The 21,742-nt window shown below is 51.6% G+C and overlaps 1 protein-coding gene across 8 annotated transcripts in view; it reads left to right on the plus strand.

Annotated features, from left to right (window-relative positions):
• DIDO1 (death inducer-obliterator 1) overlaps positions 1 to 21,444 on the plus strand; it is a 50,597-nt gene extending 29,153 nt beyond the window's left edge. For 5 of the 8 annotated variants that reach the window (XM_006106665.3, XM_006106664.3, XM_006106663.3 and 2 more), the window contains exons 8-17: positions 4,895 to 5,354; positions 5,453 to 5,612; positions 6,613 to 6,729; positions 6,838 to 6,942; positions 7,061 to 7,193; positions 7,408 to 7,936; positions 8,327 to 8,480; positions 9,043 to 9,132; positions 9,793 to 9,988; positions 17,114 to 21,444. In XM_006106665.3, the coding sequence (XP_006106727.1) occupies positions 4,895 to 5,354; positions 5,453 to 5,612; positions 6,613 to 6,729; positions 6,838 to 6,942; positions 7,061 to 7,193; positions 7,408 to 7,936; positions 8,327 to 8,480; positions 9,043 to 9,132; positions 9,793 to 9,988; positions 17,114 to 20,319 (5,150 nt within the window). In that variant the 3' untranslated portion in view covers positions 20,320 to 21,444. Of the gene's footprint in view, positions 1 to 4,894; positions 5,355 to 5,452; positions 5,613 to 6,612; positions 6,730 to 6,837; positions 6,943 to 7,060; positions 7,194 to 7,407; positions 7,937 to 8,326; positions 8,481 to 9,042; positions 9,133 to 9,792; positions 10,079 to 10,641; positions 13,497 to 17,113 lie in introns of those variants that run through there. The other 3 variants (XR_002827178.1, XM_023747442.1, XM_023747443.1) reach the window with 3 other exon arrangements.
• The last annotated feature ends 298 nt before the right edge of the window (positions 21,445 to 21,742 follow it).

A 21,742-nucleotide genomic window follows, 5' to 3' on the forward strand; every position in this document is an offset into this window, starting at 1 on the left:
CAAGTCAACTGGAAAAGATTTGTGGCCCAAACCACAGCCGTTCAGACCTCTTTAGGGACATCCCAATGATAGAGCGTCTCCAGTCTGAGCAGCAGCTGGGAGGTGGCTTACACTCAAGTGTTCTCTAGGAATTTGTGTTTTCTAACAAAAGCAAATCAGAACTTACTGAAAAACTCAAAATATTTAAGCAAATGCATAAAAGCAAAATGATTTCTTGCTGTTACTTGATTATTTGGGAAGAATTTTAACAGGAAACCCAGGTTGCAGTGAGAAAGTACCTGGGTCCCGCTGAGCTGAAAATAGAACTGAAGTCACCACGAACAATTCACGTCCATGCTTTCTCCACTGTGTCGTCAGAGCCCCTCTCTGGCTCTGTTACAGAGACGGCTCTCTCAGTGGTAGCTGCCTCAGTCTGACTGCAAGCGGATATGGGACCCAATGGGTGGTGGTGGTAGTGTGGAGCAGGGTGCTGAGTCAGTGGGCAGCTCCAGGGAGGGGACCCCTGCCAGGGCCTCTGTTTGCTTCCCTGCACCTGCCATAAGGTTGGCTCACTGTCACACCACATGCTCACTTCATTTCTTTGGCTCTTAACAGCCAGTCACTAAGAAGCAGGCCCACCCGGGGCAGCAGTGTGACACTTGGGATTTTGGGGTTTGGGTGGTTATATTGGCATATTGAGAAGGATGCAGTATATATAGCATTATGCAATTGCTCTGAGGGCTTTTCACCAGGCCCTGTGCCTGTGCTGGTTGGGTGTACCCCCATACTTACTTGCAGTCGTGCTATAACTTCATTTGGGTGTCTGCAGTCTCCATGTGGCAGACAGCAACAGTGCTGGTGGAGACCCGTGTCCTCCAGTCTTCACTGAGGCCCGCCAGTGCCACCCAGAGGCCAGTGATGCCCCACAGCCTACCTTTGCAGTGTGATAAGGCCCCTCACTCCATGCTTACTGAGCCAATTAGAGTTGCTGATTACCGGTCCCTGAGAACACCAGCCTGCTTAGTTCTACACTAGGCCTCTCCCCAACCTTCCGTTCCCATTACCAACGTGGCCAGCAGGTAGAAACAGTGGTCTGGCCCACAGGGCAGCTCTGTCTCCTATAGCTGCTAAGGAGTCTGGTTCCCCAAGTCAGCCTGGCCTGGAGCTCGGGAACAAGCAGGCCCCAGAGTGGGAGCTAAAGGCGCCTTCACTGCCAGGACAGCCCAGACTGGCACACTCCCAGGGCCACCTCTGCCCACACTGCGGTCACTGCTGATACTGCCAGTCGTGCCACTGCAGATCAGCAGGGAGTTCAGCTGGGGCGGGGGGGGGGGGGGGGGCCTGCCGTCCCCTGAAGCCACCCCAGCATGGGGTGCACTGCTGTTGTTCTAGAATGGGCTCTTCCTCATTGGCTATCAGATTATTCCCTGCCCTTCCATAAGGTAGACACAACATAGAAGTGAATGTAGGTGAAGGTTTTGCAAATTCGATTTTAGCTCTACTCAAAAAGAGTTTCTGTCACTGTGAGAATGTTCTGGCACTGCACTGGAGCCACTGTCATTCCAGAATGTCCCAAGTCCAGCTTTCAGTGGGGCCACACATGCCAACATGTGTAGCAGTTGCTACATGGAAGTTTTTACATGTTTTTAATATGTCCCTTCAAAGTAGAAGAGGTTGGTGGCCAACTTGTTGGAGTCCACTGGTTTCAGACATTTTACCAATAATTGTACCTGTTTATGCCCTTAGGAGGTCAGATAAAGGATAGTGAAGGTTGACTTTCAAGAGGCTAAAGCAACTAATTTTATGAACTAGCATGATGGTTAAGGAAAGTCATCTCTACTTTTTAAGTAGATTGCGTGTGTTCACTGTTACCGCTCTTGGTCACAGGTCATTTTAATTGTGTATGGGAGATGTTTTAAAAGTAACCTCTCAGTGGGTTTTCCCTAAATGAGAAAAACAGGCCAGTTAGACCAGAAGTATTGATCTTAGGTTCTGATCTGGAGACAGACCCAGAGCTTTTGAAGTTAATACAAATGTGTCACATGAAACAGAATGTCCAACAACAAGGTTTGTTCCAGGCCCCAGCATGCAGGTGTCCTGTGTCACAGTCGGGCATCCTCTTCAGGTGTTGGGATGTACCTGGGCCAGGCTTTTAGAGTTCGTGAAACGTGTGCTTCTAGAATACTCCGCCAGATGTGTGTTTATAAAAGGCAGTGACTGAACTGGTTTCAGGTCCCAGTTTTCATCGTCGGCAGTGCACTCCTCCCTGACTGCCGATAGCTGACTTCCCTGCCTGGTGCTCAGTGACCTCCCTCTGAGGCAGTGCCTTAGACACTCAGGCAGCACCGGCTCCTCAGGGCCCAGCCTCTCCCCCTGCCACTTCCCCATTACTGAACCTGAGCTTGAGTGATCCTGCAGGGAAGGCACTGCAGACCTCAGCCACCTCCAAGCTGGTAAAAATGAATTCCCAAGGGGCCTCCTCGGGTACGTGGACTCGGTCTGATGAAGTGATGTGTAGAAATGCTGCTTTTATCTTCGTCCTTGTCCCGTTTCTCACTTTGTCAGACTTGGGAGTGTGCTTTATTTAGAAACCCAGTTCCCAAAGAACTGCAGCCTTAGAGGTGAGCCTTGGTGACGGTAGGCCTGGTAATGACAAGCAGGGCAGGTGGAGAAGCGGCTGGCGGAGACCTGAAGCCCCAGCAAGCTTGGGGGTCTGGTGCACAGACCACCTTAGGCTGGGGTAGGCAGGGGATGTGAGGGCTTTGAGAGGAAAATATGGGATTTAAAGTCAATTGATGATAGAAACAAGGGACTTCCAACACTGTCCTAGCTCTTGGGTCCTGGTGGTGCTGCTGCACAAACTAAAATTGGGTGATTGCACTCACACGATCAAGTGGGAGGAACGAGAGGTCCCTGCATGCCTTTAGGAAAGCCCATTGCTGAAGTGGCCTCACCTGCTGCGGCAGGCGGGCAGTGCTCGGGGTGGTGGCTTGGCCCTCTGCCAAGGGAGCCACAGCTGGTGGTGGTGTCTGCCTGGGCCCTGGAGCATCAACACCTGGGAGGGTGGCATCTGGAGAAAGGGTCTCACCAGCTTCCAGACTTCCTCCCTGATTTACTGGGAGTTAGGAGGAGCTGTGGTGGCTGGCTGGTGGCTGATTTTTAAGCCCTGGGTAAAATTGACAGTTCACTGGAGCATCATCTATTGAAGCCCTGCCCTCATTTGCACGTATGGGAGTCTTAGAGGCGCACTGCTGCACAAGTAGTTTGAGAAAAACCCCACCTACAGGAGCCGCCTTTTACATCGGCCCCTTGGGGCCTGGTCGGTGTCCTGGCTCGCTTACTGGGCCCACCCGTTCCCGCCATTCTGCGTGTGTGTGGAGCAAGGGCCGCCGTCTGTAAACCTGCCAGCCTGGCTTTGGTCAGCTGCACACCCTGGGACTGAGGACGCGGCATCTGTCTGAGAATTGTCTTCCTCGTGTCCCTAAGACCTTAGGTATGAAGGCCTGGCAGGATTAATGTCATCCAGGCTTTAGCATGCTCTCTCTCTAAAATAAAAAATACTGGTGTCAAAATTTTTGTTCCAAGTTGAAGGGTTTTGATAATGTTTTGAGCTTTTGACTACAATTCTTGTTTGGGTTAAAAGCGCTAATTTACGGTCTTAACCAGTAATCAAATACAACTGGTAGTTTTAAATGAGAATGTTTATATCAGAGCATAATCTATTCTTGTCACCTTAGTATTAGAGTGATAAGTCTTCCCATGTTACAGATTTCTGCCAACTTTCCTGTGTTTTATAAATGGCATCGTATTGACTTTTGTCCAAAAGAATGATGAACACTTGTGGGTGACCTCCCCCCAAAGGACTCTTACTACTCCTTCCACAGCCTCAAGGGCTCGGAGGCAGTCTGTGACCAATCCTGAAGAGATGTTTTAAAGTCATGTTTACAAAGAAATTGCACTCGAGTTCTTAGTGAAAGTGCTCTTCTGAATCTGCTTTAAAATATATTTTTATTGATTTCACAGTAAATCATTGTTCTTTAAATAGTTTTATTGATTTCAGAGAGGGAGAAAGAAAGGAACATCAATGATGAGAGAGTATCATTGATTGGCTGCCTCCTGCACGTCCCCTTCTGAGGATCAAGCCCGCAACCCAGGCATGTGCCCTTGACTGGAATCGAACCCAGAATCCTTCAGTCCTCAGGCGGACGCTCTATCCACTGAGCCAAACTGGCTAGGGCCAGTAAAGCATTTCTTTCTGAAATAAAGTATGGTCACGATCATAAATACTGCCAGAGGCCTTAATTACACTCCTTTTCTGAATTTGATAATTACTTTTAAAACGATTTTCCCTAAATCAGTGTCTCATACAATAAAGTCTGGTGACCGTCCCCCCCCTCCACTGCCTGCCCCTTAGTTTTCATACTTAGTATGATTTTAAGGTAAACAGTTGGGGAGGGAGGCATGTTTTCTTTGTATTGGTTTCATGTGTGTACGGCTTAGTGGTTAGAGCTTTGGCCCTTGCTGGTTTGGCTCAGTGGATAGAGTGTCGGCCTGCAGACTGAAGGATCCTGGGTTTGATTCCTGTCAAGGGCATGTACCTCAATTGCAGGCTCCTCCCGGCCCTGGCCCTGGTCGGGGGTTTATGCAGGAGGCAACCAATCAATGTGTTTCTCTCACATCGATATTGCTCTCTGCCTTTCTCTCTCTCTTCCACTCTCTAAAAATCAATGGAAAAATATCCTCAGGTGAGGATTTTAAAAAATCATATACTTCACATAGGGTTCCCCTCAATATTGCCAATACCTCAACTGGGGCCTGGTAAGCTTTGCTAGTTTGAGGCTGAGCATGCTTTTCATGTCACCTGACAGTGCACTGCATGCCCTCCTGCCTCACTAACGTCGTGTGTTCTTTGCAGCCATGAAGGAAGACCGGCAAGTGGAGAACACGGCAGCTGCGATGCCGAAGAAAGTGGCTGCTCAGGGCCCTGCTGTGGGCAGCAGGCAGCCTGCAGCCCGGAGTCTCCTTCCAAAGAAGTCCCCTCCTTTCACAAATGTGACCAAGCCAGTCATCAGGAAGTTGCCTTCAGGCTTCAAGGGCACTATACCCAAGAGGCCGTGGCCCTCGGCTGCCCCCTCGGGCAGTGTTCCTGCCACCAAACAGGCAGGGCTGGTGCCTGGTGCCACCACATCTACTTCCAAAAAGCTGCCAGGCTCCTCTGCCCCTGGGGGAGCTGCCAGGAAGCCCATGGTGACATCTGTCCCCTTGGCCTCTCCAGCCCCAGGACGCCTGGGGGCCTCAAGCACCACCCCATCACAGCCAAATTCTCAGATTCGGCAAAATATAAGGCGCTCCTTGAAGGAGATTTTGTGGAAAAGGTGGGCTGTTATGCTTGATTATCTGTTAAAGTGGAAGATTTCCGCTGTTGGGAGAATGAAGTGCAAGCTCAGGGTTTACACAGTTCTGTCTCTTCTAGAGCCAGTGACAGTGATGACCTCATGATGACAGAGAGCGAGGTCGGGAAGGTTGCACTCCACATTGAGAAAGAGATGTTCAACCTCTTCCACGTCACTGACAATCGCTACAAGAGCAAGTACCGCAGCATCATGTTCAACCTCAAGGACCCCAAGAACCAGGTGTGTGCCTCATGGTCAGGGCTGGCTTCCTGCTGCAGAGCAGGGGGCACGTGTGCTCTGGGCTCTAGTTGAGTGTCACGTCATTAAACCGTACATAGCGTGAGACAGTCGTACCCTTTCTGCGGAAGTTAGCAGTCATTTTTGTTCCTTTTGACACTGGCCATCGGTGTAGGGAATAGTGGTGCATCCTTCCTTCCTTTCCTTAGCTGCAGCCTGGGCTTCACTGGCTCCCTGAAGTCCATCTGTAGTTCACCAGATGCGTCTCTCTTAAATATGGCCGTAAAATTGCTTTCTCATTATTTCATTGGTTCCAGAATAAAGTTCAAATTCCTTATGGTATGTGGGTATCTCCATATTTGGGCTTTATTGTCATTTCACCTCAGCTGAGCGAGCCTGTCCTCAGGGGTTCCTTAGATGAACTCTGCTGTGCTCACTGTTCGGACAGGTGCTGTGCACACCTGGGTGGGGCACTTGGTTCTCACAGCAGCTGTGGGAGGGCAGTGCTGTGCCCACGGGTAGAGTGGCCTGGACTCTGGCCTGGTGTGGCTCCTGCTTCCTGCACTGGGCTCATGGTTGCCCATTTCTCTGCCTCTTAAACTCTCACCTGTGCTCAGAAGCAGGGTCAGAGGGAAGCTCTGACTTTCCATCTTGCCTCTTAAGCCCTGGCAGAAGAGGTCTCTTCTCACCTTTATCCCTAACACTACCTTTTGGAGTTGATCTATTTTCTGAGGTCTCTCTCTAGCAGTTGGTGCAGCGTGGGCCTCAGGTCAGCTGTACAGGCCCAGTGCCGATGTTTTCTGGGCATGTTAGCTCCCATGAGCTCTTAGGGAGTTGCACACCTTGAGGCCCCTGCTGTGCTGGGTCCGGTGCTTTGGCCTGTGTCACCAGCCTCTGGGCAGGGACTCCACCTACTGCTCTGTTTCCTCCATGCCCTTCCTTGGGTCTTGGAGACATTCACTCAACTATCCTGAACCAGTGAATGAACAATGTTTGTTCACAGGGTCTCTTCCACCGTGTTCTGCGTGAAGAAATCTCTTTGGCCAAACTTGTGAGAATGAAGCCAGAAGAACTTGTGTCTAAAGAGCTTTCCACATGGAAAGAGAGGCCGACAAAACCTGTGAGTGCTAGGGAGTGGCTGCCAGAAGCCCGAGCAGCTGGCCTTGCCCGGAAGTAAAGGCTGCTCTGGGAACAGGAGGGCACCCACTAAGGCTGTCTTCTCTCTTAGGTGATGGAGTCCAGGGCAAGATTGCACCAGGAAAGTAAAAAGACAGCCATCAGGCAGGAGGCCATTCCCGACATGGAAGACTCCCCCCCAGTGTCGGACTCGGATGTAAGCCTGTGGGTTAGGGTTATGCAGTCGCCTTGTCTCAGCGGTTTGTGCTCGGTCTCTTAGCCCATGCCAGACTGGGAAGCAGTGACCCACGCCGTGTCCCCTCTTTTCCTCTTAGGAACAGGAGTCAGTACGTGCTGTGCCCGAGAAAAACGCTGCACCCGCTCTGGACCTCTTCAGCAGCATGTTAAAGGACACGACGGGCCAGCACCGCGCCCACCTCTTCGACCTGAACTGCAAGATTTGTACAGGTGAGTAGGTGAGGGGAGGCCTTTGTTTAACATCGCTGACCCGTGTATGGCAATTGTATTCACCCCAAGTTTAAAACATGACACAGCCGGGATGGTCTTTGGGAGCTTGTGAAGTCAGCCCCTGCCTTTAGAGCATTGCTCCTTTATCCTTGAAAAATGGTCATTTACTTGGGGGCAGACTGTGCCCTCAAACCAAGCCCCTCTTGTGCTACAGGTCAGGTTCCATCATCAGAAGATGAACCGGCTCCAAAAAGACAAAAATTGTCAGCTCCTGCTAAGAAAGAAGAGTCCAAATCCAAGCACGACAGCTCTGCCTGTGAGCCAGCTCTTAGCTCAGCGGGTGAGGCAGTGCCAGAAAGTCTCCCTGAAAACACCTCTGAGCCAGACCCAGAGAGTGCGTCCCAGACTCTCTTGGAAAGGAGGTACTTATCCGAGGCTCCAGGAGACGGCCCGCCTGAGCCCTGTGCCCCGGAAGGGCCTTCTTGCCCAGCCTCCTGTGGGGGCACCGTGCTCACCACTGTCACCATGTCTGGCCGAGACCCCAGGACCGCACAAAGCGCAGCAAGCACAGTCATGACTCCTGCCGCAGCCCTCCCAGGCAGCACCCACCTGGCAGAGCCATCACAAGAAGTCCTAAAGCCTGCTGCGACCGCGGTGCTGGTGCCCAAGTCCATACTAGCCAAGCCGTCCTCATCCCCCGAGCCCAGATACCTGCTGTCGGTCCCGCCGTCCCCAGGCATCAGGTGCGGTGTCCACGTGGGTTCACTTCTCGTAGAGTAACGGGAGGGGCAGAAAGAGTGACTCAGTCCTCAGCTCTGCAGTCGCCCAGCAGCACCGCTGCTCTGGAGGGTTGTGTAAAGCACTCAGTGTCCCACATTTAAGGTGCCGAACACCATTTAGAAATTTAAATCTTGAAAATTTGAATTTATGGCCATCTGGTTTTGTGGCCTATTCAGTTTATTTTTCTTTGACGAGAATATCTGTTTATATCACAATGATTAAAGTAGTTAATTTGAAAAAGTAAGCTACCAAAACCTGCCCAAACTTTCACTTTTGTAATATGTAAAGTCTTCACACTTTGGACGTTCTTTGTGCAAAGAGCTTTACTCCTTTTCTCTGGTTTTGTTTTGCAGCACTGCGGCGTCTCGGTCCCCTCCAGAAGGAGATACGACCCTCTTTCTGTCTCGACTCAGCACCATATGGAAAGGATTTATTAACATGCAGAGTGTAGCAAAGTTTGTCACTAAGGCTTACCCCGTCTCTGGATGTTTTGATTATCTCAGTGAGGTTAGAGCCAAGAGAAAGTGAGAGAGAGAGTGTGTGTGTGTGTGTGTTTGTGTGTGTGGACACCTCTCATAGGCGTTCTGATCCTGTGGGATTGTCTGCCATCGGTGATTGAGCACCTCTGAAGTTACAACGGGGATTGATGGACAAGTCCACAGGTTGAGCAGCTTGGACAGAAATTCCAATGAGTAATTGGGCCTCCCGGCTTCTGTGAAGAAGCCCAGTGGTCTTCCTCCTCTCTCCGTTCTGCTTGGGCATTTACCCAGAGTGTGCAGCCTGCCTTGGTGTGCAGTGACACACACAGTGAACGGAGCCCTGGACAGGCGGTGTTTCTGGAGACACTTGAGTCAGCCCTGCACTCTGTCTTCACAAAGCTAACGCGTGTGTTTGGTACAAGGCTATCATCACCCCCACCATGGGTTTGGTAACACAATCCTGTAGCATTTGGTACAGTTATTACCCTTTTCTTTGGAATCTTGACTCACTAGCTTGGGGCCCTGAAATGACTGTATCAGCCTCTGAATGCTGGTTTACCTGTCACTTATGCAAAGTGCATTTTGTTTAGGACCTGCCCGACACTATTCACATTGGTGGACGGATCGCACCCAGGACTGTGTGGGACTATGTCGGCAAACTCAAATCCTCTGTGTCTAAGGTACTGCTCATTGTCTGCACCACCGAAGAAGGTGCTCGTTCTAACACAGCTCTGCCCTCACTTCTCATCCTGATGGGTTACTATGTGAAATGTCAGCTTCCTAAGTATTTCCAGGTGGATGTTCAAAGTTAAGTTTGGAGCTGGATGAGGCCGGGTGGGAAGAGTGCTGTAGTGCTGAGGTTTGATACTGACTGACCATGGGTACATGCAGGTCATTGTTAGGGTTAGTGAGCAGCCACTCTGTTCCCTGTTGTCCTTGCGACAGAAGGAGTTGACTGGCTTTCCTCTGTGCACCCGAGATTAGCCACAGCCATGTGTGCATGGACAGTGCTCGTGGAGCCAGGCTATCATTTTTCTCAGTTCACAGGGTTTCAGGCCCTCCAGTCTAGCTTAGCCCTCCTGTTAGATAGGCACAGGGAGTTCTGTAGCTCACCACGTCGCCCTGCTCATTGATTGTCCTGGTATGAGAACTCCACAGGTGGGTGCTATTCCGAGGACCCGAGGCTGTGAGTTCAGAAGCCTGGCCCTTGAGCCTGTGCTCTATCTGCCGCTCCATTGCTAACAGGACTGAAATTGAAGTCAGAACCGCATCTCTCTTGTTCAGATCGATGCTGTTTTCGGCACCGCAGGCCAATGCTCCCTGTCCTGTTTGTGTTGCAGGAGCTGTGTCTGATCCGCTTCCATCCCGCCACGGAGGAGGAGGAGGTGGCCTATATATCTCTCTACTCCTATTTTAGCAGCCGCGGCCGCTTTGGCGTTGTTGCTAACAATAGTAGGCACATCAAGGACCTCTACCTGATCCCACTGAGCTCTGAGGACCCTGTTCCATCCAAGCTTTTGCCCTTTGAGGGACCAGGTAAGCACCTCTGGTCACACATGTCCCCTTCCCCTGACACCGAGTCCTACTGACCTGTCACCAGTGGTCGTAACCCCGCCCCCCACTGTCTGTCTGTCTGTCTGGCAGCAGGAACTAGCAGTCACATGAAGCTACATTGAGCTGGACAGTGCAGCTCTAGGCTTGGTACCCTTATTATTGGCATAAATTGTCTTAGAAAAGTTTTATGAAGGGAAAAGCCCTCAGCGTTCCACCAGCCTTTCACTTTCACGGCCTTGGTCCCAGGAGTCTGGACAGGACAGGAGGGGAGGAGAGGTGGAGAGGCAACACTTCACAGCGCTGGTCACTGCCGCCTCCCCCAGGGGGTTTCTGTGGACACCCCGCTCAGGAGGTGAGCAGGTGCCACTCGGAGGCGCTCTCTGCCTCTGTCAGGGAGTCATTTTCAAGAGATACAAGAACAGGTAGTGAAGGAGAAAAATTTGAGAAATACTTTTAAATCTGTTCAAGTTTTAATTTTTAATAAGTTATTTCATCTTTTGCAAAATACTTAGTGTTTACTCCTTCCTTATAAAGTGCTGCTTTTAAATGATTTCTTACAAATTAACCTTTAAAAATGTCAGACTTGTCAAAGGGTTGAGGGTGATTCCAAAGGGACATGGTCTGTGGGGTTTCAGCTCTTTGTAACCTGAGAAGAAGCTGGTGCAAGATGTCTAAATTGATGTGTCTCCTTGGCTGTGAAGTCCCCCAGGATTAACAGTGCCAAGAAGATGACGAGACACATGGTGATGCTCTTTGAAGGGCTTTGTCCTAGAGGCAGTGACTGAACCCTCTGACCATCACTGGGGCTGCCTAGACCATGGCACCTTCATGCCTTGGCCTCATCACCAGGGCTTGGCGAGTGCTCCCACCACAGCCACATACTGCACTCACACCACACCTACACTAGCTGGGCCCTGGCTGTCGCCCCACTCCCACAGGCACACCCAGTCCTGGCTGGGGCACACGCTTAACACAGGTGGCTCAGTGTGCCCTGATTTCAGAATTGTGTCCACAAAGGGGTTGGTGTCAGTAACCCCAGGTTCAGTACTTACTGACACAATCATCAAGCTCTCTTCATGCGGAATACATTTTAAAAGCCAGGCACTCAGGGTGTCCTCTCATACTCCTTGGGGATAAAGAAATGCCACCTGGCGGTGGGTGGCAGAAAGAACCTTGGTGGAGGTTCTTGGTGAGCAGCTCTGAAGAGGCTGGCGAGCTCCCTGATGACCATGAAGGGCAGCATCCTGTGTCCCTGAAGGTGAGAGAACGAAGCTGACTTCTCAGACACCTGTGAGGAGCCTCCGGTCAGTCACGAGTGCCTCGCTGTGCGGGTCCAGTGGGCATGTGGCTGGGCAGCATGACAGCCCGAGTGCAGAGCCCTTTTTGTTTGCAGAGGTGAGTTAGCAGGTCCTGGGCCTACTCCCCTCATCAGCCTCATGCGCTGCTTTGAGCTCCCATTGCCCATCTGCAGACTCACTTGGCCGAGGAGCCTGAGTAACACCTGGTTTGGGGCGCTGACCGTCAGACACACTGGAGACGGGCCGAGTGGACCTCACACTCCTGGGGCTTGGACACTCCCTGGGGGGACATCCAAAGGACCCACAGCTTTTCGTCCATAATAAAGAACAAGTAGTGACAGGTTTTAGAAACTAATCATGTTTTGCCCCTAAGCTCTTAAAGATTTAATTTAAGGGCTTCTAAATGCAAGCCTGCTTAATTTAGTCTGTTATTTTTTATTTTGATATTATTTTTTATATATGCATTAATATCCATGTATATCTTTCATACACTTCACATCACCTAAAACCCGCTTCCAGGCAGGGCCTAGCTGCCTGCTTCATGTGTTTCTAGTGTGACATGGTTCACTCCAGCTGCAGTGTCCTGTGCCATGGTGGTATCGTGTGTGTGTGTCCTGTGTGCGCGTGTCTGTGTGTCTGGTGTGTATGTGCACCTGCAGTGGGAGGTTGGGTGGAGATGCTTCTCCTATCGTGGTGGTCCCTGTCCTCACTGAGCTCATCTCTGCAGAGCATCCTTCGAAGGCACAGGCCCAGTCTCAGAGTGGTGGTGATGTCCCTCAGCAGAGCAGCCAGCAGGTGTGACCACGTGCCACCCGGCAAGCACTGGCATCATGGCTTGACCGGAGCACCCTTGACCCCACTGCAGCCCTGTGCTGTCACAGTTGTCATTCACCTGAGGTCGCACCCAGTTAGGTGTCGAGCCAGGGTGGCTGTCCTGAGGCTTGCACTCTATCCCTCTCAGTTCTCTTTAGGGCAAGAAGCACAGGCCTGGGTGGGGCCTGCCTGCTGTGGGGGTGGAGAAATTGCAGAGAGGGACCAACTCGCACACCACATACAGAAGGTGCAGGGTCCTCCCTCCCCTGACCTCAGGAACCCGGTAGAGTGACGAGCTCTTGCTGTCCACACCTAAGAAGCCAGTAAAGCCCTAACCCGTTTGGCTCAGTGGGTAGAGCGTCGGCCTGCGGACTCGGGGGTCCCAGGTTCGATTCCGGTCAAGGGCATGTACCTTTTTTGCGGGCACATCCCCAGTAGGGGGTGTGCAAGAGGTGGCTGATCGATGTTTCTCTCTCATCAATGTTTCTAACTCTCTATCTCTCTCCCTTCCTTTCTGTAAAAATATCAATAAAATATTTAAAAAAAAAAAATAAGAAGAAGCAGCCAGTAAAGATGCTGGCGGCCCTGACACCGAGTTCAGATCCAGTAAGTCTGCACTGGCCACCCTCACATAGTCGGGGCCTCCCGTCTCGGCCATGCTCTACACAGCAGACCTGGGAGCTGTGCCCATAGCCCCTTGGCCGTCCGCCAGCCCTACGAGCAGCCTGCTCAGGTTCCAGGATGCTCTCACCCTTGCGTACTTTAGAGTTGTCCTCAGAAATGCCAGGTGGTCTCGTGTGACAGCGACGTTTTCATAACGTGGCAGTGTTATTTCAGAGGACAGCTGTAAAGCTGGGTCCCTTTGGTCCAGCTGGAAGTCATCCACTTTGGGTGCTAGCTCAGCCCTGCCACGCCCTGACATCTTCGCCACTGGGGACAAGGGTCAGGTGGTCTGCACACCCCGGGGCTTATTTGTGAAGGAAGACAGATCAGATTGGATGCTTGTCTTGTACGGTTCCTGTGCAGCCCAGCAGGACTGGACCTGGGCTGGGACTCAGCCCTCACAAGTAACAGGCAAGGGCTCAGGTTCCGCTTCGCAATGGCTGTTGCGGAACCTGGTGTCTAAGGTGTAGGTGTGCGCTGACAGGGCAGGGACTGCCTCCGAATGCTCCGCGGAGAGGCCCCTTAGAGATTCACAGCCATAGTGTACCTGTGCTCCCTTCTCACTGCTTTCTAAACTAGCTGGACATTCTGTGACTTAAATGTCAGGTAAGCATTTCTTTGTGTGTGTATCTAGTTGTGCACTGTGATCCGAGACAAATGTAGTATTGAATGTATTAGTTTCTCCTTCGAAATCAATAAAGTACATTTCCTGGAAACTGGTTGTTGTTTGTTTGAATCTGAACCATGTAGTAGCTCTCTGTACCTGTCGTAGGTGCACTGATGGAGGGCAGAGTCCCCACTTTGCTTTTTATAAGCCGACATGACTTACCTGGTCCTTCAGCCTCAGGTGTGCGGGCTGAGCTGCTTGGGCCACCTGGATGGAGATGGACAACACTCAGGCATGCTGAGCCCAGCGGCTTTGTACAGGTCGTGTGAATTTTACGTGTGCATGTGTGTGTGTGCTTGCGTGTGGACTGGGGCAGGTACCCCGCCCCCCCCTGTATGTGCCTAGTCTTTTCTATCCAGTCACATTAAGGATGGTCACTGCATGACTCCCACACTTTTCTGTCCAGCAGGTGGGGAAATAGTGTTGGGACAAATTCAGACCATAACAGGGTTTTCCTTTTCAATGGAGTAGGGTGTGTGCCCAACAGGTTTAAGGTTAAAAAGCAACATTTTGATAGTTTGGGGGTTAAGGAACCAGTTATTAAAATTAAGCTTCATCCATGGTGTGCTGGGCTGGAGGTATGTGGGGCCCCAGGGCTGCTTCCTTCCTTGCCACTTCACCTCTTGCCTCCTGTGGCTGACACACCTGGACATGGGTCCTGGTTTGGTCTGGACTCAGGAAGTCAGGTGGCACCTGCCTCTCTAGATGTCACAGTCCCTGGGCTTCCCAGTTTCCTCTGTGCTGTTGGGTGATCTGATGTTAACACTGAGCTGAGGCTGCCCCTCCCCTGATCACTTCGGAACAGATCTGAGCAGCTAAACGGGCTTATTTTTATCCACACAGTACAGTCTGAGGTCACTGTTGCTCTGGCCCTGCAGAGGAGGGGTCCCCCTGGCTGCCAGGACTCCTTGTCTGGAAATGCAGGATGGCCCAGTTAGCAGCCCCTCCCCCTCACCAGCCAGTGTTTGTTTTCATCTGACTTAGGAATTTAAGCCTCAGCAACCCTCAGAAGGGAGGTGGGTAAGAGCATCTCCTGCTTCTAACAATGGAGACGGATCCCCTGTCTCCATTGGGCTCGAGCCTCGGTCTCCTCACTGCAGCCAGCGTGGTCCCTGCTCTGCACCTTCTCAGCACCCACTCTTCTCTCCAGGGTGATGCTCCAACAGTGGGGTGAGCGGGAGGGGCCCAGGCCCAGAGGGGTATTCGGGTGGGTGGGGAGAGCTGGCCTGCCGCCACCTCCCAGCAGTGGGTGACCTCCCTTAGAGCACCCGTCTCAGTGAAGGTTGCCCCTAAGGCCCAGTGCAGATCAGTGAACTTTATTTTTTGTTCCTGTGCATATTATTTCCAAAGAACTAGTTACCTTTCAAACATCCTTGCAGCTGTAACATGAACATATGAATCAGATAAGATTTGACGGCTTCAAAACAAGATTATGCATTTTGAGAGCCCAGTTTAAACTTCACATCTTGTGGAGGAATTCAAAACTAATGCCCACCCAACTCTGGAGCTGTTAGATTGCTCACGGGTGTGTGCAGGTGCAGGCGCTGAGAGCTGAGGCAGTCAGTCTATCTGCTGTTAGATGCCCATCTCCAGGTCGCTTCCTGTCTCTGAATGTAAATATTAAGAAATATAACTAACCTTACCTTTGAATATGACAACAGGTTAGTCTAAACGATTTTCTTAAGAGTGGGATGTACTGTTTTCTTCAGAAAGCATATTAAGCCATTAGACATTTTAGTTGGTGGGGTACACACATCACTGGGCTGGAGACCATGGCTTCCTGGGTGGAGCACAGTGACTTCCCACCACAGCTCTTTGACCTGGAGTTTCATTGGTGCCACGAGCCTGCTGTTGGCACTTGAGAAGTTGAACTGTTCCCTGTGAGGTGGCACAGCGCCTCCGCTGGTGACCAGTCCAGTGCTGTGGACTGCCAAGGAGGCTTCCCCACACCGGGGCTCCCAGCCTTGCCCACAACACCCATGGGGCCGAGCACAGTCCTTTAGTTCTGCCAGGTTCCCTAGAGACAAGAGGTTTACAGGGCTGTCCCCTAGTGGGTTCCGTGGGTGTCTGCATGTGCACCTGCTCTGCAGCTCTGGGGCTATGGTCCAGACAGGCCTATTGAAGTCAACTATACCCCAAAACTGGGTCTGAGTAAGCTGTCAAACATTCAATAAATACATTCTGTCTATGAAAACAGAAGTACTGTATAAGTTAACCTTGATTCATGTTAATTATAAAACAGACTTGATAGATTCCCCTTCATACCTACTGACACTCTAGTCTGCCTAACCTTCCAGCCCTGTTCCCTCTGGCCAGCTCGTCCTTTCCCCGACACACGGCTGTTCTCTGGAGCCATTTCTCTCATGAAGGTGGGGGTGAGGTCCTGGGAGTTAGGTCTTCAGTGGGCACCTCACCTCACACGGCAGCGTGAGCAGCAGGGAGGTCAGCACAGCATTGTTAGTCTGGCTGTGCTGGGCCACCCAGCCCTGGCATGCCTGCTCCTGGGGCCGGAGGGTACCTCCACCACCCTCGTGGGCCCAGCCTGTCAACCTGTCTCTGTGGGAATTTCAGAAGATTAGCAGAACTGCATCATGAAGTGATCTGTGATCATCTTTAAAGTCATACAATAGGAAAAACAATACTTGATTTCTTGTTTAGTAAGTAAGAATGTCACGTGACTATATACCACAGTGTTAAATTACCTATAAATTGAATTTATACATTTTAATTACTTTTAATTATATTCTGCTATCATGAAACAAACTTTCTGTGTGGCAGCATTTCTCCCTAAATTACTGCTTTATGAGTTGGGCTTTTTTGTTTCCTTGTGGTAGTCTGGACTTACTCTGACTGGGGGGAGGGGTTGTTATAAAATCTTAGTATTCCTGAAATAATGCGCCACACCTTGCAGTGTTTGGAATAAGCCTTTCTTAAGAAGGAATGATTTACCTGCTGTGCCCTAAGATGCTGGTGTGCTTTCTCTGCCACCAGCTTGCTGAACTCCTCAGCGCTGGATTTAAGCGCCATGTCCTGTGTTTACAAAGACTGAGCATTGGACAACTCTTGGTCAGTTAGTGCTTATGGAATGTCTCTCTAAACCTGAAAGAATATTTATTTTAGCCATTTCAGTCAGCAGCATTTTCCCCATTGAGTGTAATTTTCACATTGGCTATCAGTGAACTTACCTAATGGAGTAGGCTGCATTGATCACTATAATTTTATTGATCATATACCTGAGTTGTTGAACTAGTCCCTAATCAAATGTTTAATATTAGTACATTTAGCTTAATGTAGGTATTGAAACTCCGGAGTTAAAGGCCAGGAGGGTGTGTAGCAAGAGCCAAGATTTGCTCAACAGCTACCCCGACTCATTTGAGCTTTGTTCCCTGTGGTTGGTTAATGATGGTGCCGTCGGCACAGGGCCACCCCCTCCTCTACCGCACTGCTGCTTGAGTATTGTGTATAATTTTAAATCTGTAACATAAATTCTGACACCACCTGTGTGTGCTCTGTTCTTTGCAGTAAGTCCTTCAAACACTTGATTTTGTCTTACACAGGATTTCTGCCTATGAAAACATTCCCCACTACCACCCTTAATAAAGTTCACCTCTGAAGGACAGAGTGGAATTTAGATCCTAAAATTTGCACATATATTTTGTTTTTCAGGTCTTGAGTCACCACGGCCAAACATAATCCTTGGGTTAGTAATCTGTCAAAAAATAAAACGTCCTTCAAATGCTGGAGACTTAGACAAGACAGAGGAGAAGCGGGCCCGACTGCAGACACCGGAGGAGACAGACATGGCGGTCTACCCCAAAGTGCCTCCGGCCTCACAGGCTGAGAAGAAACCCCCCAAATATCAGCACAGCTCTGGGGACACAGCTGTCAGCACCACCCCCCCGGGGTCTCCCCCACCCCCGCCCCCTCTGCCAGAACCGCCAGCTTCGTCCTCGGTGCTGAAAATACTGTCCTCCCTCAAGCCAGGAGCCACCAACACCGTCACCGTGCCAACAGCACCAGCAGCAGTCACGGGGGCTGCTTCCTCTGCCTCAAAATCAGCTTCGCCGCTGGAACACATCCTGCAGACTCTGTTTGGGAAGAAGAAATCATTTGACCCTCTGGCCGTGGAGTCTGTGGAGTCGGCCTCCACCTCCCGCCCAGACACCAAGGCCAAGGCTGAGTGCGAGCTGCCGGCAGTGCCTCTGCTGGACCCCATCGTCCAGCAGTTTGGTCAGCTCTCCAAAGAGAAAGTTCTAGAGGAAGAGGAAGACGACAGACCCTATGACCCTGAAGAAGAGTATGGTCCTGACAGGGCCTTCGAGACACAGCTCGGGGACCGAGGGAAACGGCACGACATGGAAAAGGCCTCTGAGACCACTGAGCGGGAGGAGGTGGCCTATGACCCAGAGGACGAGACGATTTTAGAAGAAGCCAAAGTGGCCATCGACGACCTGCCCAACAGGATGTGCGCAGACGTCAGGAGCTCGACGGAGAGGCCGGCGGGGTTCGCAGCCGACATGGCTGCTCCCTCTCTGGTGGAGCAGCAGCAGATGATAGAGGAACTTAACAAGCAGATTGAGGAGCAGAAGAGACAAGTGGAGGAGCAGGAGGAGGCTCTCAGGCAGCAGCGGGCCGCCGTTGGGGTCTCCATGGCCCACTTCTCAGTGTCGGATGCGCTGATGTCGCCGCCTCCAAAGTCCTCACTGCCCAAGGCCGAGCTCTTCCCCCAAGAGCAGCAGGCTGCCGGCAGGCCAGCCGGGCCCCCCACCAGTCAGGGGCCAGGCCCTGGCTCTGACCCAAGACAGAGTCGGGACCCCCGGCAGGCCCGGCGGCTGGCCGCGGAGAGCAATGAGAGCGAGAGCTTCTCGAAGGCCCCGGCCAGCAGCATACCCAGTGCCCTGCCCACCAGAGAAGCACCCAGCGGGGTGGCCACTACTAGTCAGGGGCCTGTACCTGCCCCAGAGGAAAAGGAGCCCACCCCTCCGCCCTGGGCTCCAGGTGATGGGGCCACCCTGCCAGCCAAGCAGGATGGCCCCACAGGTGAGCCCTCAGAAAGCCAGGGCCCGCCGGCCACCGACAGCAGCCCTCCCATGACAGGCGGGCCAGGCCTGGCGCGGCCCGCCCGAAAGGTGCTGCTGCCCACGCCGCCCAGCACCGCCTTCCAGCCCAACTTCTCTATGCCAGGTGAGGGGCACAATTTCAGTTCTGCAGGAAGAGACCCATTTTCAAGCCCAGTGTTTGCGTCTCAGGACAAATCCTTCGGCTCGTCTCCATATGAGGATCCAAGAAATGCCCTGTTTGCTGAAAAAAGTGACCGTTCGGCTGTTGAAACTGAAGGAGACAGAGACCCACAGTGCAGACCTGGAGAGGGGGCCAACCCATTCCCGCCCCCTGGACAGAAAGGGACCCCTCTGCCCCAGTTACAGGGCCAGCGTGAGCCTGCTCCCCACACTTTCGGAACATTGGGACTTCATGGCCCGAGCTTCCCAGGACCGCGGGGACCAGTGGCTCCGTTTTCAGAAGACGGTGTCATTTCTAACAACGATGGAGCAAGAGGGCCTCCGCCGGCCAGATTTGGAGCTCAGAAGGGGCCCATCCCTTCCTTATTCTCAGGGCCACATGGGCCACCTCCCTACGGGGACAACAGGGGCCCATCACCCTCTCACCCTGGTGGGCCCAGAGGATCAGCACCACCCCAATTTGAAGAACGCAAGGATCTGCACGGGGAAAAAAGGGAATTCCAGGACGCCCCATACAATGACATGGCTGGGCCTCCTGCCCAGTTTGAAGGACCAGAACAAGGCCCGTTGGTGGGAAGCAGAGGCGCAGGCCCCTTCCAGTTTGGAGGCCCACGGAGGCCTCTGCTGGCCCCGTTTAAAGGGCCCCGAGGAGGCCCACCTCCGTCTCAGTTTGGGGGTCAGAGGGGACCACCCCCTGGCCATTTTGTGGGTCCAAGAGGTCCGCATTCTAGTCAATTTGAAAGCACCCGGGGCCCCCATCCCAATCAGTTTGATGGGCCCAGAGGTCAAGCCCCAAATTTCATGCCAGGACCCAGGGGAATTCAGCCTCAGCAGTTTGAAGAGCAAAGGGTGAACTCACCACCCAGATTTTCGAATCAGAGGGCCCCAGCACCCCTTCAGTTCAGTGGGCCAAGGGGTTCTGTGCCTTTCCCTGACAAGAGTGAGCCTGCCCCTCCCCGGTTCCACTTCCAGGGCCAGTCCCCTCAAGTGATGAAGCCGGTGCCCAGACCCCTGCTGGAGTTGCCCAGCCACCCACCCCAGCACCGCAAGGACCGGTGGGACGAGACAGGCTCAGCCCCCAACCTGCCCTCGGGGGCTCCCGGACCAGCCCCCGAGGCCGAGGCGCAGTGGGCCCCATCCAAAGGCCCGGAGTACAGAAACCAGCCCAGGCCCAAAGAGAAGCTGCTGGACGAACCTGAGGGCCAGCCTGAGAGCCGGCAAGGCCGCACCTTCGAGGACCGACGGCGGGAGCGGGAGCACGAGCACGGGAAGCCCTGGGAGCGGGAGCGCAGCAGGAACTGGAGCCGGGAGCGGGACTGGGACCGGGGTAGGGAATGGGACAGACACCGTGAGAAGGACTCCGGCCGAGAGCGCAATGCAAACAGAGACCGGGAGCGGGAGTGGGACCGGAGCCGGGAGCGCAGCCGGAACAGGGACCGGGACAGGGACCGAGACCGGGACCGGAGGCGGGACAGGGATAGGTCTCGCAGTAGAGACCGGGACCGTGACAAGGGCCGGGAGCATGAGCGAGGCGGAGACCGCAAGGACCGCAGCAAAAGCAAGGAAAGCACTCGGGACCCAAAGGCTGAGGCCCTGGCCCCGCGGGCCACCGACCCCGCTGCCCACACCTAGGCCTGGTCGCAGCTGGGCACTTCCTTTTAAAAGCCAAGTTCATAAAATGTGTTGAACAAATTGTTTTTGAAATAGCTATGAACGTAGATGAAGAATAGAATATTCTGGACTTCAAAAATTACTGTAATTTTGTGTATGATGGTTTCCTACAAAATTTCATGTCTTTATAATTCTGATGCTTTTTTAAAGAAATGTAAGAACTCTTAATTTTTCCATTTAAAATTACTGAAATGGGAAAGTGTCTACAGAAGCATATTGCTTTTTCAGATTATAAAGTTATCTTTTCCAATAACTTGACTGACTATGGTAAATTTTAAGGGAATTCTGTGGACCTCAGAGCCATACCTTTGCTGACACCTCGTCTGTATTTCTAGGTTTCCAAAAGCTGTTTCTGCAGGTTTCGCCGGCTCTGGAGGGTGGTGTGCTTCGTGGGAGCGCCCTCGGCGGGCCGCGTGTGCGCACCAGAGCCGTGCTGTGAGCCCTCTGAAATGGAGAAACACAAACTTCCGAATGCGGTTTCCTTTTTTCCTAAAGAGATTTGATTAGAAATTTCAACCAGGAAACAATACATTGTTTCTTAGTTGTGCTCAGTTTTTTATATATCACCTCATACATTTTCTTTTTTTCAAAAACATTATTAAAAGCAACATCTGTTTGAGTACAAATGGTTGCATTTTAAATAACAATTTATTGGAAAAGGTTTCGATTTTACCAGCCTAAAGGTAAGAAAATATACCAATTAAGTGTACTTTGGAGGGGGGTTTCTTTTATCTCAGTAATCAGGAACATTTTGTTTGTTGAACTTCACCTTCTGCACAGTTCTTCCTTCGTCCCAGGAAAAGTGCACTAGCTCTAAACCGTTATATTTGTCAGGGGGTAAATTTTAAAGTTTGTCTTTGAAAACAAAACAATATTTGTATAAACTCTGAGATGGAAAATAGTGATATTAGTTCAAGAACGAGCAAGTAGAAAGCATCCACTGTGAGATAGTGCGCTGCTTCTTGCTATGTATTTTTCAAGTTCTGAGGTGTGAGAAAGAGAAAACCTTGCTAATTTATTTGACTGTACAAATACACTTTGATAATTTTTTTATATTTTCATAAACTTACTTTTGCAAATGTAAAATTAGAGCGTCTTTTTTGTTCTCTGGAGTCTGTTGCTCACTGCCTTGCTCCAGATTTCCTTCTCCCGGGGACGGTGGGCTGGGCGCCGTCCAGGGCGAGCAGTCTGGGAGGCTGGTGCCGGGAGCCAGAGTCCCAGGTAAGGCACAGTCAAGCGGTGTTGAGTTCCAACATCTAATAGGATGGGAAGGTTTTTACATGTAACACAAGTTTTTCTAATCTACACAAATGTAAAAATCCAGTGTGTGTCTTTAGGTTTACTCGATAGGATTTTCTGTAACTTGTATTTTATAGCGCAGAGT

This window comes from Myotis lucifugus, unplaced genomic scaffold, assembly GCF_000147115.1.
Source record: "Myotis lucifugus unplaced genomic scaffold, Myoluc2.0 scaffold_879, whole genome shotgun sequence".
Classification (NCBI taxonomy): Eukaryota; Metazoa; Chordata; class Mammalia; order Chiroptera; family Vespertilionidae; genus Myotis; species Myotis lucifugus.